Source organism: Pongo abelii, chromosome 6 (assembly GCF_028885655.2).
Source record: "Pongo abelii isolate AG06213 chromosome 6, NHGRI_mPonAbe1-v2.0_pri, whole genome shotgun sequence".
Taxonomy (NCBI): domain Eukaryota; kingdom Metazoa; phylum Chordata; class Mammalia; order Primates; family Hominidae; genus Pongo; species Pongo abelii.
Genome location: NC_071991.2, coordinates 36,590,444 through 36,604,499, shown reverse-complemented (window position 1 = coordinate 36,604,499; position 14,056 = coordinate 36,590,444). Strand labels below are relative to the sequence as shown.

At 38.4% G+C, this 14,056-nt stretch overlaps 1 protein-coding gene across 3 annotated transcripts in view; it reads left to right on the top strand.

Annotated features, from left to right (window-relative positions):
• The window catches only part of ABCA13 (ATP binding cassette subfamily A member 13), a 486,937-nt gene that overhangs the window by 345,147 nt on the left and 127,734 nt on the right, over window positions 1-14,056 (top strand). For all 3 annotated transcript variants that reach the window (XM_054559199.1, XM_024249790.2, XM_054559198.1), the window contains 4 exons: window positions 265-421; window positions 3,586-3,839; window positions 7,799-7,991; window positions 11,767-11,876. In XM_054559199.1, coding sequence (XP_054415174.1) covers window positions 265-421; window positions 3,586-3,839; window positions 7,799-7,991; window positions 11,767-11,876 — 714 coding nt within the window. The remainder of the gene's footprint in view (window positions 1-264; window positions 422-3,585; window positions 3,840-7,798; window positions 7,992-11,766; window positions 11,877-14,056) is intronic.

Sequence of the window (14,056 nt, the reverse complement as noted above, 5' to 3'; positions counted from 1 at the left end):
AAAGTGCTAGAGTAGGCACGCTGGCATATTGCTGTAATTGTTCTATTTTATACTACTCGTTGTTCTTAATCTCTCACTGTGCCTAATTTATAAATCAAACCTTATCATAGGTTGTATGTATGGGGGTAAACATAGTGTATATAGGATTCAGTAATATCTGCATTTTCAGGGATTCACCCCAAGGTCTTAGAATGTATCTGCCATAGATAAAACTACTGTAAATGTTACAGTAAAACAAATATTACTTTTCACTTTACTTTTCAGATATGCAACTCTTCCGTGGATGTACCTGATGTCCAGAATCTTTCCCAGTTCCGACGTGGCTTTCATTTCCTATGTCTCACTAAACTTCATCTTTGGCCTTTGTACCATGCTCATAACCATCATGCCCCGGTTGCTAGCCATCATCTCCAAAGCTAAGGTCAGTAGCTTTGTAGCATCACCTCTACACTTCTGCACCTCTAGTGCAAAGACGGTGTTAACTCATGCCTCTTTTGTTGCTTTTCTGACTGGAATTCAATGGAAATGCATTGGTATCCACTGTCTTTAAACTCCAGAAAGATAAATTGATTCTAATTAACAAAAAACACATTGTCATTATAAAAGCCATGCCTAGGCTTAGCAACAATTGATGAAAAAATGTGCTGTTTCGGCCACTCCATTCTTGAGGGTAGAGCCATGAAGATGTTCACTGCCACATCGCTAGCGTTTTCATCAGAGACTATTTGTTGATGAATTACTGATGAATGGTGGAAGAGTGAGTCTTTGAAACATGCCCTCTCAATGTTCACCATTGTTGGGATCAGACACTACAAGATAGAATGGGCCACACAACACAGCTGACCATGCTCTTGGGTCACAGCATGTCTGAATGATGATCTGGCGGGATTCTACCTTCTTCTCTGGGATTTCTGGAACAAATTTAATTTTGCTGTTTTCCAAGTGTGGCAGCCAAGGGCTTTCCTGAGCATGAGGCCTGTGGTCAGGAAGAACTTCTCCTTGTGAGGTCAATGCTACTCTCCAATAGGCCGTTCTGATTAGCAAGTCATTTCTTAAATGTCATCTCCAGCAGGTGTCTAGGTCAAGGTGAATCCATTAGTCCTGCCACATTCCTTTCACTCCTGTCTCCTCCCTTAGTGAGGCCTGCCTGGGTCTTTTCCTCTGCTTTAATACATCTTTCAGCCCCTCAGCATCCCCAGTGCTACCTGGAGATACGGACTTCAGATTTCGCACTTTCCTCTGCCCCCTTATTGCAATCCTTTTCATTCTGTTTTCTTTTCTCAGCTCTGACCACACTATTCTCTCCTGATTCCCTGCTGCTTATATGGAGTCTGATTCCTCAGTAGTTCCCAAATGTTTGGCCAGCTCAGGGGCTGAGAAAATGACCTGGAAAAGGTACTGAGCTCCTAGTTTGAAGCATGTGCTGCAGTTCTCATTTCAAATCAAACAGGGACTGATGCCTATTTAATTGGGATGAGTCTACTTCCTCATGGCTGGACTTTCAGAGACTTAGTAAATTTGCCAATGATAGCTAACATTAGTTTTTATTACTGTGCTTCATATTTGGATAGAAGCAGTGAACTCTGTAAACATCTATTATGCATTCAGTGATGGTAATAATCTATTTTGGTGATTTTCACAGATTTATTATTGACACTGATTTATATTAATATGTCTACACTTTAAAGAGAAAACTTGCAGAACCATTTATTGGCTTTAGCTTGAGGAGAAAATTGAAATCAGTAGAGATAGTGTACAATTTCCCTCCTCTGTCATCGGATCTCTAGCATGACATGAACCATCAGGATGTCAATCATGAATCATGGTGAAACTGAAAAGAGACTCACAGTAGATAATCCTATTGGTGAGGAACTTGAAAGCAGAGAGCTTCCCTGGGGAGTGGAGTCACAGAAGTGAGATTTAGCTCCAAAAGAAAAAGGAAGAAGAATTGTCCATATCCAAAGAGGAAGCTGACCAGGAACCTTTCCACTCATGAGGTTCTACCAGTGTGGCAAGTGGAAAGGCATTGTTACCTTTAATTATAAACAGCATTGCTTACTTGTTAAAAAAAAAATCAACAGGCAATGAGGTGTTTGCCAAAAAATTGATCTAAATCAATTGGTAACAAGTAATTAAAAGCAGCTTATTGCTTTTGTTTGGGTCTTTCTTTTCCTTTGCTCTTTATTTTGATATTATTTGCTTAGGAAGCAACATTATTCAAATGTTTATTTCAAATAATTTCAAATTTTCATTTGTAGGTTATGGAGCTTTGTAGCATTAATTCTTATAGAAGTAATGAAAGAAACCAAGAAAGGTGACTGGATTCTCAGATCAGTCTTTTTTTAAAAAAATAAAAATATTTTAAGTTCTGGGGTACATGTGCAAGGTGTGCAGGTTTGTTCCATAAATAAATGTGTGCCATTGTGGTTTGCTGCACTTCTCAACCCATCACCTAGGTATTAAGCTCAGCATGCATTAGCTATTTTTTGTAATGCTCTCCCTCCCCTACCCCATCCCCCAACAGGCCCCAGTGTGTGTTGTTCCTGTCCTTGTGTTCATGCATTCTCATTGTTCAGCTCCCACTTACAAGTGGGAATATGCAGTGTTCGGTTTTCTGTTCCTGCATTAGTTTTCTGAGGATAATGGCTTCTTGCTCCATCCATGTCTCTGCAAAGGACATGATCTCCTTCCTTTTTATGGCTGCATTGTATTTTATGGTGTATCCATCTATCCAGTCTATCATTGATGGGCATTTGGGTTGATTCCATGTCTTTGCTATTGTGAATAGTGCTGCAGTGAACATATGCGTGCATGTATCTTTGGAATAGAATGATTTATATTCCTTTGGGTTTATACCCAGTAATGAAATTGCTGGGTCAAATCATATTTCTGGTTCTAGATCTTTGAGGAATTGCCATATCATCTTCCACAGTGGTGAACAATAAGTCTGCATATCTAGTGTAACCAGTATTAACCACTGTGTTTACTAACTATAGTGTTAACGTAATCATTTTCATTGTTACCAAATCACAGTTTATATGATGACACATTTTGAGTTCAAACACAAGATCTGGAACATCTGTCTTTCCCACTGGCGAGGCTCTCTGTTGGAGTGACGGGGATGTGGGGAAGCAAAAACTCATGTTTTCTAATTTGTTTCTTTGTATAATTATCATTTTCACAATTTTCACATAATCCTAAATCGAACACTTATGGATTGTTATTCTGTGAGTTTGTGCAGCTGCATCCTCCTTATATGTATGGATTATTTGTTAACTCAGTGTTCATATATTGCTAACACCTTTGTTCATACTTGTGTAGAGATCATTGTGATTTCCTTAAAAGTAGATGTAAAAATCATCACTGTTCTCAAGCAAGGAAAACCTTGAAAGACAAATACCAGTAGATCTAATATCTCTAAACAAAATACCTTTGTTTTGATGGATGTCTGAGAATATCAGTGAATAGTTGGGATAGGGAAGACCTGGAACACAGAGCTAACCAAGGAGAAAAAGAAGTTATTGGTATATGTTATGAAAAGAGGAATAGCTTTTAATTGGATTTTTTTCTTTTTTTACTGTACAGAATTTACAGAATATCTATGATGTCCTCAAGTGGGTCTTTACTATTTTTCCTCAATTCTGCCTTGGTCAAGGACTGATAGAACTCTGCTATAATCAGATCAAATACGACCTGACCCACAACTTCGGCATTGATTCCTATGTGAGTCCCTTTGAGATGAACTTTCTGGGCTGGATCTTCGTGCAACTGGCCACGCAGGGCACAGTACTTCTCCTCTTGAGGGTTCTGCTACACTGGGACCTTCTGCGATGGCCAAGGTGGGTTCCGAAGGGCTCATCCTCGAGCTGCACTTACTCCTGCAAAAAGAGAGGAAGAGAAAAAAATTCATCCTGGAGGTTGCAAAATAAAAATTTTATCTGATCAGCATTATGCATAGTTCTAATGCATTAAGATTTTATTATTTTTTAAACATTGATTGGTGTGAGTCACCCACACCAGGAAGGAAAATTTCAAAAGGTAAGGTGACAAACTGTGAGATAATCTTTCCAATTATTTGTCTCAGCATATTTTCTTTTTTTAAAATTTTTTTTATTATACTTTAAGTTCTAGGGTACATGTGCACAATGTGCAGGTTTGTTACATATGTATACATGTGCCATGTTGGTGTGCTGCACCCATTCACTCATCATTTACATTAGATATATCTCCGAATGCTATCCCTCCCTCCTCCCCTCACCCCACAACGGGCCCCGGTGTGTGATGTTCCCCTTCCTGTGTCCAAGTGTTCTCATTGTTCAATTCCCACCTATGAGTGAGAACATATTTTCACTTTGAAATTGCTGAATTTCTCTGTTACTTTAAAGCAGCTAAGGTAAATTTGGTTAATACCATAACATTATTTTTACAACTAAATGCCAAGGACTCTGGGAGCAGGAAGATAGGAAAATTCAGTACAGATGTCTATGTGTCCTTTGCTGGATCTTGTTGCTTATGCTGCTGTACTCTGATCTTTGTCAGGTGAGGTTGAAAGTCAGTAGCACGGGGCATGTGTAGACATGTAGATATATGATGTGGTTTATACACATGCAGGCACACACATGCACACATATGCATTCCTACTACTATAAATGGATTTAATGTGGCCTTGAAAGGATATCTGAAATATTGTCAGATAAAACATTTGAACTACATAAGGAAGCAATGTGCTTTCCTGTGTAGGGTCCACAACGGTTGGCTTCCCCGCCATACCCAAGTGGCCTGAGTTCATTGGCCTGCTCTTTCCAAGGGCTATGTATTCCCCTCTGACCTCTACTTGAGGGAGGGATCCTTTTTGGAGAAATTACCAATTAAGATCATGTCACTAGAAAATCTATTAAGGATTATAAAGACACATGATTAATAATTTATGGTGATCCATTCATAGAATTATTTTTCCTTTCAGCCATTTCCTGACATATTTTGTTACATAACCCCTTTTAATACAGTAAAGTAGACACCGTTTTGAGTATAAATCCCAATGTGCTTTTGAATTGGCCACATCACCCCGGAGTCTGCAGATTTCCAATAGCTGACTGAACCTGGAGTAAAATGCAGAGTGCCTTTTAAACATAATTTGTTCTCTGATGTCCCTTACTAGTTCAGTCTATTTTAAAAAACTGTAATGTAGGATCCCCCTTGGCAGATTTCAGCATACTCCATTTTCCTATAGTATCAAAAGATTTTTCTTTAAAGAGAAAAATCTGTATTACCTTTATTTTCTAGAGTTGTAAGTATAAGTTGAATTGTACTTTAGAATAATGTCCTTGTTATCCACAGTAAAGAGTCAATTTTTTTCTCTACATGAAGGTTACAGAGCATAGAAATTTAAGTGAATTTAGACACTAGTTGCCTACTACCATTTTCTGGATAACTGTCATAATGACCGCATGACCCAGTCAATTTACTTTTAAAACCCAGATCTAACTAAGCCACTAATCACTGTTTGAAAGGTAAAGCCCAAGGTTCTTAGCAAGGCCCCCCTTCAAGTATGGTGCCTTCTGCTCAGTGAAGGTGTCTGTGATCACCCTCCCATCTCCACAGGGATATTTGTTGCCCTGCCTCTGGGGCTGGGCTCATGCCTTCTCAGGGTTTCTGTTACGCCCTCTTTCTCTATTAGGGCACATCTGTGTTGGTTTATAGTATCGATATGCTACTCATAATTGAATCTTGGAAGAAAATAGGGAGACCCTGCCCTGTACAACTGGGAATGGATAGATCCTGCCTTCCTAGCCTGAGCAGGTCCCCCTGTCACCTGCACCCACTGCTGGACATGAGTGCTGAGATCCCACTTCCTTGCTGCCCTTCCCTAACCTGCGCTGACTCCTGTCCAGCTGTGCCACTGTCCTGCTGCTGGCTTTGGGTTGTTTGCCATGAATTCAGGTTTCCATTAGGACCTAAGCCCTAGTTCCTGCCTATTTTGTCTCCTGCCTAGAGCTGCACTTTTGCTCTCTGTACCCTAGGTGCTGGCTGGGTTGGAACAGCCACACTGTTCAGATATGAGATATGCTGCATATCTGGAAAGTTCTGCTATACCCAGGTCCCATCTGAATTCTTCCTATTTAATGTAGGGATCATTTGTTAGTCATTTTCAGTTAGAGGATAACTAAATGGCACATTTCTGGGCATAGTTGGATTCCTGTATTAGGACACTGGATTGTTGTGAGTGGGTGGACCAGAAGTAACCTCAGTCAATTGTCTCCACCAACCAGAATTACTTGAGGAGATTTAAATGAATGTGCACACCTGGGCCCCTCCCTAGAACTCTGCAATGAGAAGCTCTGGGGATGAGACCCAGGAGCTGTTCATAAAGCTTGCCAGGTAATCCTCCTGAGGAGAGAATGAGCAAGCTGATGTGGGTTACTGTGAATACTGCTCTGCCAGGCAGGAGGGAATACAGGTGGCACTACTTCCTTTGGAGTGGGAAGACTTCTGAAAGTCCAGGACAGGATGAAAGGTCAATAAACACACCTTCATCTGGGAGAGGGAAATAACATTCAAACAGAAAAGTGTAAAATTCAATGAATTTTCACAAATTGAACACATTGATGTAACCCCCTCTCACTAATAAACTGAATACTACCAACACTTCAGATGGCCTCTCATAAACTTCTCCATCAATAGCTGCACTCTAGGTAACTGCAATCTTTATTTTTATTTTTATTGATTCATTTTTTATGCCTTGGAACATTATATAAATGAGGTCATATAAGAATTGTGAGTATCTAGCTATATTTTTCTCATCGTCTATGTTCTGTGTAGAATAAATTATATATTGTCAAATGGTGATTTCAGGTGTGGAAAAATAATAAAAGTTGCCGGGGATACTGGGAGCTTGCCATGGGTATTGGATTTTATTTTTAATACCTTTTTTATTTTGAAATAGTTTAATAATCAGAAGAAGTTGTAAAATTATTATCGAACATTGCTATGTACCTTACACCCAGCTTCTCCCAATGATAATATAATAATATTTTACATGGCAATTTACACTGTCAAAGCCAGGTAATTGATGTTGGTTATGATACTAACTCAGTCGTTATCATTAAAATATAATAATTAAATATATTTTAAATGATTAAATATAATAATTAAAATGTTGGCATATTATAGTTTACAGGGGAAATTGAAATTTATTGCAAAATCAAATGTGTCAGATTGCAAATTAGAAAGAAGATTAGAAAGTGAGCAGCTCAGATTTAGAGAAAATAAGAGTTGAAAATTAAGTTTGCATTCCTCTGATAGATACTTACTGAATACTTTTTGCAAAGTATTGTGCAAAGTGCTGGTTATATAATCCTTTTATGCGATTCAACATATACTATAAACTTATAATGTTTGAGTACTTTTATATACAATCTATATTATTAAATGACTTGTTTAGTAAAAAGCATTTAATAAGTAAATGCCTTATAATAATTTTGTGATAAGTTATTTTAACATTTAATACAAAAGTCTGGCATGACTTTATTCATAAAATTAAAAACTAGCTCTAGTTTAGTGCCAATCCATTTCAGTATCTTTTAGGAAGATGTATATTTCATTTACGTTAGACAATAAAAAATAGATTCTTGCATGATAATCAGGATGGCAGAACTGGGGTGCTCTGGACAAAGCTGAATGCGCAGAAGTCCAAAGGTGGTATCTTCCATTTTTTACAAATCTCTGACCTTTTTGCCTCTTCTAGACTATTCCGGTATCATTTGCCAGGTGTGAATTCACTCTGATTTTATCTTCCCAGGGGTCATTCTACTCTCCAAGGCATAGTCAAATCCTCTAAGGATACAGATGTTGAAAAAGAGGAAAAGAGGGTGTTTGAAGGAAGGACCAATGGAGACATTCTTGTATTATACAACCTTAGTAAACATTATCGACGCTTTTTCCAGAATATTATTGCTGTGCAAGATATTAGTTTGGGCATACCAAAAGGAGAGGTAATGAAGCTTCTGTTTTTAATCTTCTTCTGTTGTGAACCTGTACAACTCTAGTAGCTGATCTGCTTGTGTTATTCTCAGAATATTTGAAATCAGAGCCAAAAATAGCCTTCAAATTTTAGAAATTCCTACGGAATCAGTAGGAGCAGAACCAAATAGAGGGTCTGTTGACTATTTCATAGTAAAAACTTGGCCGATTGGTAGGATTTATTTTGTTTTATAATTTTAAAAATTTCATGTGATTGCATAGTTTTCATTATGACTTGGGCTATGGGATAACTTTTTGTTGAGCAAATTTTTTTTGAATCTAATTAAGGAACCACTTTTATCTCTTACTGGGACATCAGTACTCTAAGTGTCCAATTGAGCCAGTCTGGCAAAATGCTACTCAGAAAAGGTAAAGAACACTCATCCACCATAGCAATAGCTCAGGAAGTTTTTTTCACAGGTAAGACATTAATTCTAGTTATAATGTTTAATCAGAACTGACAGAAGCCATATAAATTGTTCCTGATTTGTGCTTAATGTGTAAAGGGAAATCAGTTCTGGAAGTGATTGCTTTCAATTAACTGTTAAAAATAAAAGAGCACCTTGCATTCATATTGTTCCCAGCTCCTGAGAAATTCAAAATAGGTTATATTGTTATCTGATTGGTATCTATATTCTACTTGTGATCTGACAGTAGGTGTCTCAGATATGTGTATTCTGAGGTAAAGAGAAGCCGAGAGATCAATCTGAAGTAATGCAGGCATATTCTTACTCTCTGAATTATGATTTCTGGTAGATTAGGACAAAATGTTAAGAAAGGATTTTTTTTTTAGTAGTTGTTAGCTTCTGCTCTAGGACTGGCTATGCAATCTTACCCATCTTATTGAACTATTTTTTGTACCCTTGCTTTAAAAATCATGATTATTATAGTTTTGCCGGTACCTCTCCATAGTAGTTTGAGGCAAAGGGGTGTGGGGGGACCGAGGTTCACTGAAAATCAACTGACAAAAGGCAGATTAACAGGAAAAAGGCATATGAATTTATTTGATTATAGTTTTACGTGATACGAGAGCCTTCAGAATGAAGACCCAAAGATACAGGGAAACTGTCTGTTTTTATGCTTAGGTTCAACCAAGTACGGACAGCCATGTAGAGATATGGTTGGACAAAAAGAGTATGACCCAATGAATGCTATTAGACTGAGAGGGGAAGCCCAGCAAGCCCTCTCTGTTTAGATGCGCTTTTTTTTTTGAGTTATTATCTATATTTTTATGATGTTTTATTTTTATTTTTAAAAATTTTATTTTAAGTTCTGGGATACATTTGCAGAATGTGCAGGTTTGTTACATAGTTGTAAATGTGTGCTGTGGTGGTTTGCTGCACCTCTCAACCCATCACCTAGGTATTAAACCCCAAATGTATTAACTATTTATCCTGATGCTCTCCCTCCCACCATCCCTCTGACAGGCCCCAGTGTGTGTTGTTCCCCTCCCTGTGCCCACGTGTTCTCATTGTTCAGCTCCCACTTATAAGTGAGAATGTGCAGTGTTTGGTTTTCTGTTTCTTCCTTCTGGGTGTGGGGCAGGACCCTCTCTGGAATGCAGGTCTGTCTTATGACCTACAGTCAAACAAGGTAGGACAGATAACTTCTTTAGGGGTAATTTTTGTACTGAAAAATATGTAAAAGGGGAGAAGTTAGGGTAATATTTTTGGTTTTATGGTGGCTTTGGGGAAAAGAGGTTCTAGTTTCTATGACCAGCCTCAGGGGAGAAGGAGGGGCCGGAGACAGCAGGGCAGGAAAAGGTCAGAGTAAAACTTTTGATTCTGAGGCTGCCTTTGGGGCCTTCACTTTGGCATATTATTTTCTGAGTCCCAACAGGGCTAAGAGAGAAACTTGTAAAACATTGATAGAATGATGCTCCAGGTATCTTAAATGATCCAAGATGCCACTTAAAGTTGGATTTTATTATCTTAAGCTCTTATAAGCATTACAGTTTAATTACCTAGATGGAGAGTGCTATGCAAAAGTCTGTGGAAAATACAGAAATGACTAAGATACAGTCCTGTGTTGTTTAACAATGGGGATATGGTCTGAGAAATGTGTCATTAGGTGATTTCATTATATAATATACTTTCACAAACCTACATGGTATAGCCTATGACACACCTAGGCTGGATGGTAAGCCCATTCCTCCTTGGCTACAAATCTATATAGTATGTGCTGAATACTGTAAGCAATTGTAACACAATTGCAAGTATTTCTGTATCTAAACATAGACAAGGTACAGTTAAAATATGGTATTGTCATCTTGTAAGATGACCATTGTATATGCAGTTCATCATTGCCTGAACTATCATTGACTGTATGTCCTTCTCCATCTAGAAATTAATAATCAGTTAGGAAACAAAATATCATAAGCATATACTATGTTACATGGGAGCATCAGCATTGTCCGAAGGCAGGGACAGTGATATAATAATGTAATATTTTTTGGAAGTCACAGCATCATAATAATTGTTATCCTCCAATTTCATTTTTGTATATATTAAAGTACTTTCTAAAAAGAACTGAAAGGTGCATGAGTGGTATTGTCTTCAATGCTGTCAGTCCAGAGAGGGTGGCTGTGCAGGCAGGGAAGGAAAGGTGGGAGGACAGGGTATGTGGGGAGAGCTTTATTAAAAACGTGGTTTATAGCTAAGCCTAAAAGCATTGGTAGAATTTGGATAGGCTGATAGTGGTGTACCCTGGAACGTGGACAGGGTAGGCCTGGAGGGAGACGGACTCATATTGCAAATGGTGGGAGAGATGCAGGGAAAGCGGGGAAAACAAGGTAATTGAAGCAGATGGCAACTCAGGGGAGTTGTGAAATTCAGAGGTCCAAAATAGGGTTAGGTGATGGTTAGGTAGGGCTTGGTGGCAGAAAATCCAGAAGCAGTCACTTTCCAAGATTTGAGAAGCCAGGAAGCCAGTTTGTATCCATAGATCGCAGCTCCTAGCCATCAGATAACAACTGTATTGGAAGGAGATTGACAGAACCAGAGAGACACTGTCACCAAGGTGGACTCTCAGGCACAGTATATGCTGAGGCACATGATAGAGACAAAGCGTAGAAAAGACAGCAAGAAGGCCATTTTTCACGTTGGCTGTAAGGCGAGATTGGATCAAGAACTGAGTTGACTCTATGCTCAATGTCAGAATATAGAATGAGAGGTTCTCTTTTAATTAATATCAAGATTAGCTTAGACTCTGAGTTAGGAGTGAATTTGCAGGAATTTACAGGCTCTTCAATGGAAAAAGAAGATATGTAAGAAAGCTGTGAGCACTACACACACACATACACATACACACACACACATATGTATATACAGTAGAAGATGGAATCTTTTAAGAAAATACTTTAAAATATACAAAAATGAAATTAGGAGAATAATAATTACAATGATGTGACTTCCAAAGAATATTATATTATCTCTGCATAATTTGGGGGTAGTTGGCATTTATTTCTCATCCTCTTGAGTTTTCCACACACAAATTTATTGTCTGTAAATTACTGCTGAAATTCTTATACCATTCAAGTGCCATGATGATTTTGAGAGGACTTTGTAATCTATACAGTGTTTTATACAATATTGTCATTTTAAAACGCCATAAATAACACAAACCAACAAAGTCAACTCAAAGCTGTCTAAAAGCAAGTGCTATTTCTAATATAATTTTGATTTTATTTAACTTGTTCTATTTATTTAGCTTGTTTGATTGAATGTGCTTTACTTTGTTTCCTCTTAGTGCTTTGGACTTCTGGGGGTAAATGGAGCTGGGAAGAGCACGACTTTCAAAATGCTGAATGGTGAAGTTTCTCCAACTTCAGGACATGCTATCATCAGGACTCCCATGGGGTAAGATACAGATTTCATCATTTTTGCTACTTAAAGAGATAATAAGCCCAGAGAACCCCCAGCATTCCCTCAGTCCTGTGGAATAAAATTTGAATACATCATTTTCCTCCAAATTTACCTTCCAATTACCACTTCTCTGATGTGGGGAAAAGTTTCCAAATATGAATAAACTGAGCTCAGTACTTCCAGCTGGAATAAAGGGCCTTGGAGGTTTTATCACAGAGCAGCCAAAGGCAGACCTCCCTGGGTGGTATCAGAGTGGATTGGAAGTGCCCAGTTCCTCTCTGCAGATGGAACTCAGGGGAGCAGGAAATGGCCAAGGGGTGGTTCTTCTTTATTCTCCTCTGGATAAAGCTTCAAATGTTCCCATCAGTCTAAGTGGCCAGATGGTTTCCCTCTTTTTACCACCTAGACTTCCTCTTTCAGGTGGTCATGACTCCTTCAGGGTGGGAGCAGTGAACACATTAAAAACCAAGAAAGCGGCCTCTAGGGGAGTAGGCAAGATGTTTATTCCCCTTGCTTTAACATATGTGAGGTCTCTGGGCACCCTGCACACTCGGAGGCTGCCTGAGGCCAGATGACTCCTGCAGGCTCTGTGGGTAACATACACTCATGCACTCCTTTATGTCACTCTTACCTGGGCCCTTTCACTCCCGTTTCACAGGGTGCCTGATTCTTCACCTCCTTCTAAACTGTGTGCTTGGTTGGGAACATTCAGGGCATGGTGCCTTCAAGCCCCTTTCTGCACCTGTTTGGTGGTGTGTCTTCCCTTTTCCCCTGCTCTGATCAGGACTAATGTTAATGATGTTTCTCTCTACTGCAAGAAGAAATCCCCTGCTCTAAAGCTCTCTGTGCTCAATTTGCTCTTTGATTTGTGCGCTATCAAGTTTACCCTAACAGCAAACTGGGCTCAATATCACAAACTAAAATCTTAGACCTTTAATTTCATAGCCAGTTTCTGGTGATTCTTTCTCCACACACCACTCCTGTGCTGTGCCTCCTAATATGGATGTCCTCTTATCCCATTCTGTTTTCAGTACTGTGTTACAAGACCCCAGGCATCTATCTTTCTTTTTTCCCGCTACAGCAAACTCATTGTAACTTGATGGGTAGTCAAATTCATAGCTGTCTTTATGAATTTAAACCCAGCACCCACCAGCCAACAGGTTGAGATGCGACCTCCAGCTTTCTGTTCAATTTCTGATCCAGAGAGATATTTATTTTTAAGAGAGGTTATATGTTCTTGACACTAGTTTTGTATCAATGAATATAGCAAATAAAAATCGATTAAACATTGTTTTGTGGATGTAGAGAAAGAAGTGTAAAGGATTGTGTCTACAATTTCCCACTGGAATTTTAATTGACTTTATGTTGCATTTATAAATTAACTTGGAAAGAACTAACATTTGACAATCTTTTTTTTTTTTTTACAATCACTTACTAAAATAAATAGAATTCATTTGTAAAAGTATTTTAATTAATCCCTACAGTCTATTAGAAGAGAATGCTCTTATCAGTAATTAATGAAACATTTTTCTACACTTTCTCTACAGTAATGTCTCCTTTTTAAATTTTATTTTTTATTTCAATAGGTTTTTGGGGAACAGGTGGTGTTTGGTTACATGAATAAGTTATTTAGTGGTGATTTCTGAGATTTTGGTGCACCTCACCCAAGCAGTGTACACAGTACCTAATGTGTAGTCTTTTATCCCTCACTCCCCTCCCAACATTTCTCCCCAAGTCCCCAAAATTCATTGTATCATTCTTATAATTCATTGTATCATTCTTATGCCTTTGTGTCCTAATAGCTTAACTTACAATTATAGTGAGAACATAAGAATGCTTGATTTTTCATTCCTGAGTTACTTCACTTAGAATAATAGTCTCCAGTTCCATCCAGGTGGCTGCGAATGCCATTATTTATTTAGTTCCTTTTTGTGGCTGAGCAGTGTTTCATGGTGGATATTCTTTATCCACTTGTTGATTGATGGGCATTTGAGCTGGTTTCATATTTTTGCAATTGCAAATTATGCTGCTATAAATGTGTGTGCAAATATCTTTTTCATATAATGACTTTTTTTCCTCTGGGTAGATACCTAGTAGTGGGATTGCTGGATCAAATGGTAGACCTACTTTTAGTACTTTAAGGAATCTCCACACTGTTTTCTATAGTGGTTGTA